The 3,959-nt window shown below is 38.6% G+C and overlaps 1 protein-coding gene across 1 annotated transcript; it reads left to right on the top strand.

The window, feature by feature from the left end:
- Positions 1–687: 687 nt before the first annotated feature.
- LOC133744211 (uncharacterized) lies at positions 688–1,337 on the top strand. The gene is made up of 2 exons (XM_062172351.1): positions 688–773; positions 821–1,337. The coding sequence occupies exons 1-2, from the start codon at positions 688–690 to the stop codon at positions 1,335–1,337; spliced, it is 603 nt and encodes a 200-aa protein (XP_062028335.1).
- The last annotated feature ends 2,622 nt before the right edge of the window (positions 1,338–3,959 follow it).

The following is a 3,959-nucleotide window of genomic DNA, read 5'->3' as shown; positions in this document are numbered from 1 at the left end:
TGTGGGATGTATATATTCTCAACACGCCCCTGCACGTGTGGCGAATTAAGTTGATAAAGTAATCTGGGATTCACATTTAAAATCAATTGACAATGGATGGAGTGCCCCAAACCCTTATAAACTCATAGATAATGTCCCATTTTTCCCATGTGGGATGTATATATTCTCAACACGCCCCCGCACGTGTAGCGAATTTTCAAGTCATACACGTGGACAACTTTGGGTGACGTGGAGCCTGTGTGGTCGTGAGGCATGCACACGTGGGATAACCTGGCTCTGATAGCATGATAAAGTAATCTGGGGTTCACATCTAAAACAAATTGACAATTGATGGAGTGACCCAAACCTTTATAAACTCATCGGCAAGGTCCCATTTTTCCCATGTGGGATATATATATTCTCAACACAAGTCACCCTTATCATTGGCCATGTCTTTACAGATAAAAGTAACTTTTTTGGGAATTTTGATACTAGTATTTCTAGAAGATGAGTAAATTATTTAATACATTTTGATACACGTAAGATTGGGTAAATTGTACATTAAACAAGTACCAGTTTTTGGGGGCTACTTGGAAAAGGGACTGGTAAACATTGCTTTCAAATATTTATCTCTCTATAGCTAGTTCTTCCAAGTTACCTGATCTAGAGAAAAGTTGTGAAAACAAACACCATTGTTATCGATCAGCCATGTCTTTACAGTCAAAAGTAACATTTTGGTGTGGAAAGAGAGAAACCAGCGACTCTGGGTTGGTAAGGCAAGGACTGTGCAACAGGTTTTTTGTCAGACTAATTCTCTATTGCATTCATTTGTTGGTGCCAGACATAGTGTGACACCTAGATTGGGGAGACAGGTTAAGCCGTGGTGTCCTCCTCCTGCAGGATGGCTTAAGGTGAATATCGATGGTGCCTTTGATCAAGGCACACGTCGGGGTGGGTTAGGGATAGTAGTAAGGGATACTGATAGCATGGTGGTGGCAGGTGCTTGTGGTCAGTGGTCTGATGTGTTGCAGCCAATAGTAGTGGAGGCCTTGGCAAGTAGGTTAGCTTGCAAGCTAGTGGAGGATAATTCTCTAGCTCCAGTTATTTTTGAATCAGACTGCCTGCAGTTGGTTCAAGCCATCCAAACTGATGGAGATGATACCTCGCAGTTGGGTAGAATTATTGATGACATTTCTTTGTCTATTTCTTCTTTAGCAGGTTCTTTTTTCTCTCATGTTTATAGAGAGTCAAATATGCTAGCTCACAAGCTAGCTAAGTTTGCTTTGGCTTCAGGATTGCAGGTTTCTTGGAGTGGGCATGTCCCTCCAGAACTTAGCAATTTCTTTTGTAACAATTAGTATTTCTCAATAAAAGTTGACGTCCTCTCTTTCAAAAAAAAAAAAAAAAAAAACTTCGTCAAAATCTTTGCAATATTCTTTATGAACACTGAAAGTAAAAAAAATAAAACACGAAAAAAATCAATCTTTTCTTCATTGCTCATAGTTGTTAACTTACTAATTTTTGATATGGAATGAAATAGATGAAAATTGATACTGAAAAAAAAATGGAAGTAAATCAGATTATGATTTTAGTAGAAAACTTTAATTTTTTTTTTATCAAAACTTTAATATATTTTAGTTTTGTTATTTGTATAAATTAAATGAGAGATTTTCGTTATAAAAAAATTCTTTTTTAATTGGATATGTCATATAAGAATATTTCTAGAAAGAAAAATGGGTTAGATAAGTAAATTTAATAATTGAAATTAAAATGTAGGGTGTAATGAGCAAGTAGGGTGAACAAAGTAAATGATAGGGTGGCAATAGCCGCACCCTTTTGGAAAATTTTATTAGAGTATTTCTACATGATGAGCACATTATCCATTACATTTTGATACATGTATAATCGCGTATATGGGACATTAAACAAGTGCCAGTTATTGGGGGCTACAAGGGATTGGTAAACATTGCTATCAAAGATTTATTTCTCTATAGCTAGTTTTTCCAAGTTACCTGATCTAAAGAAAAGTTGTAAAAAAAAAAAAGTGGCCACATACCAAGCAACAAATCGTCCAATAATTTCTGAACATTGTCTTGTGGTATAGACTGTATCCTCTTATACATGATGTTTCTCTTGTATTACTTTCTAGATTTTTTTTTTTGAGAGAAATAGTCAACCACTTCATTAATAATAATCATAAGAAAAATTACAACTTATAGATGTAGAAACTACATCGAAATATAAAATAACAAGAACAATACTAGATGCAACAAGGCATCGGAAATAAAACCTAATAAGGGTATTAAGGGATGCAATTAAGCATTTGATGAAGCACCAGACATAATCCGGCCTATGTAAAACGGTACCAATAGTATGGCCAACCATACTTCCACGCAAATATATACGTCGAATAGAGGGTAACCTTCTATCAAGGTAACCGACGGTAGTGTGACCGACGTTGCCTACTCCATGCAAAAAAATACACCGAATAGAGAGCAATCTCCTACCTAAGTAACCAAAGAAGCATATCCAAAATTCATAACACTCTAGGGTCCATAAAAAGTCTCCTGGATCCCAAATGCGAACCCGAACAGCAATGGGCTCATACACCAGTTGCAAAGCCCCAAAAATGAAGACCCAACCCAAAGCCCTACTTGGGCAGTCCAACAGAGCAAAGGCCCAAGCCCGCAACCTCCTTTGGGCACCCAAAATCTTTTTGAGCACCCATCCCTTCCTTGACCACGGCCTCAATCTCCGCCACCAATACCACCAGTCGGAGCGCGGATCTCGCTCAGAGTCCAATCTCTGTTCCGCTCCAATTGCATATCCAGCGCACCTGGAAACTGGGTCGAAACCCGGCAGATCCCCTCACTCAGCCACACCACCGCCAAACCAAGGCCGCACGCCGGCGACTTGAGTAGTGCCCGAGTTGGCCTCAGACGGCCGACTCTCGGAGCAGACCCGATCCATGAAAACAGCGCAGCCATGGCTTTTCCCCTTTGATCGGTGGCCCGGTCAGAGAGGATCTGAGAAGAAGAAACTGTCACAGGACGAGATGCGAACCACGACCTTACAATGGGCATGACAGGAGCCGTGCGCGAGATAACCGACACCGAGAGCGGTACCGGAACAGCACGTACCTTCCTCTATCATCGATGACAAGTTCATCTAACGACTGAAAAATAAATTAGTGCATAGTTTTAATTTATTGTAATTTCAGCACTTAAATTTAATATATGTGGCTGAGATTCACTTGGTCCTCAAAATTATCCCTATTATATATATAGTCTTGGATCCAGCGAGGCAACCACCTCAGGCCACCATTTTCCGGAGGCCTCGGATTTATATAAGGGAAATGATTTTTGGCCTCAATGAGACATAATATTTGTGGCATCAATCATAGGTGTCATGTCATGTCATGTCACCTACACACATCACCTATGAGCAAAAATTGCAAAATCATACCATGTAATTCTTGAGTAAAAAGACCATCTTATACTCTCAAAATTTAATGGCTATAATTTTTTTTTTTTAATAAAAGGGCTTGGTGCGGCTGCTCTAAAATCTTGAATAATGAAACTACTAAATTTAGGGTTTATATGATTGCATTTGGGTTTCAAGACTGGGCCTTTTATTTAGGCATTATTGTCCTCTCTCTCGACCTCTCAAGCTTGTTAAAGCTTCAATTTTTTTGGGTTGTATGTTTCACTGCTCTGATATATGTTTTGGATTTTTTTTTTCTTTTCGGTTTTGCTTGGTTGTAGGTTGAATTATTCTGGTGATGCCGATTGAAATTACTGGTGAATATGTATTTGAGGTATTGTAACATTTCTAGATTCCCCCATTAAAATTTGTTGCATTTTGAATTCTTTCGTATGTTCAGATTGTTAATAGTTATCAGTCTTTTGGTTGGGTTTGAAGTGCAGATGAGTTCAGATTATATAGTTTTGATATGGACTGAGCAGAGCAATAGCCATTTG

Source organism: Rosa rugosa, chromosome 4, assembly GCF_958449725.1.
Source record: "Rosa rugosa chromosome 4, drRosRugo1.1, whole genome shotgun sequence".
NCBI lineage: Eukaryota > Viridiplantae > Streptophyta > Magnoliopsida > Rosales > Rosaceae > Rosa > Rosa rugosa.
Note: the sequence above shows the minus strand (reverse complement) of the source record. Positions and strands in the feature narration are given on the sequence as shown.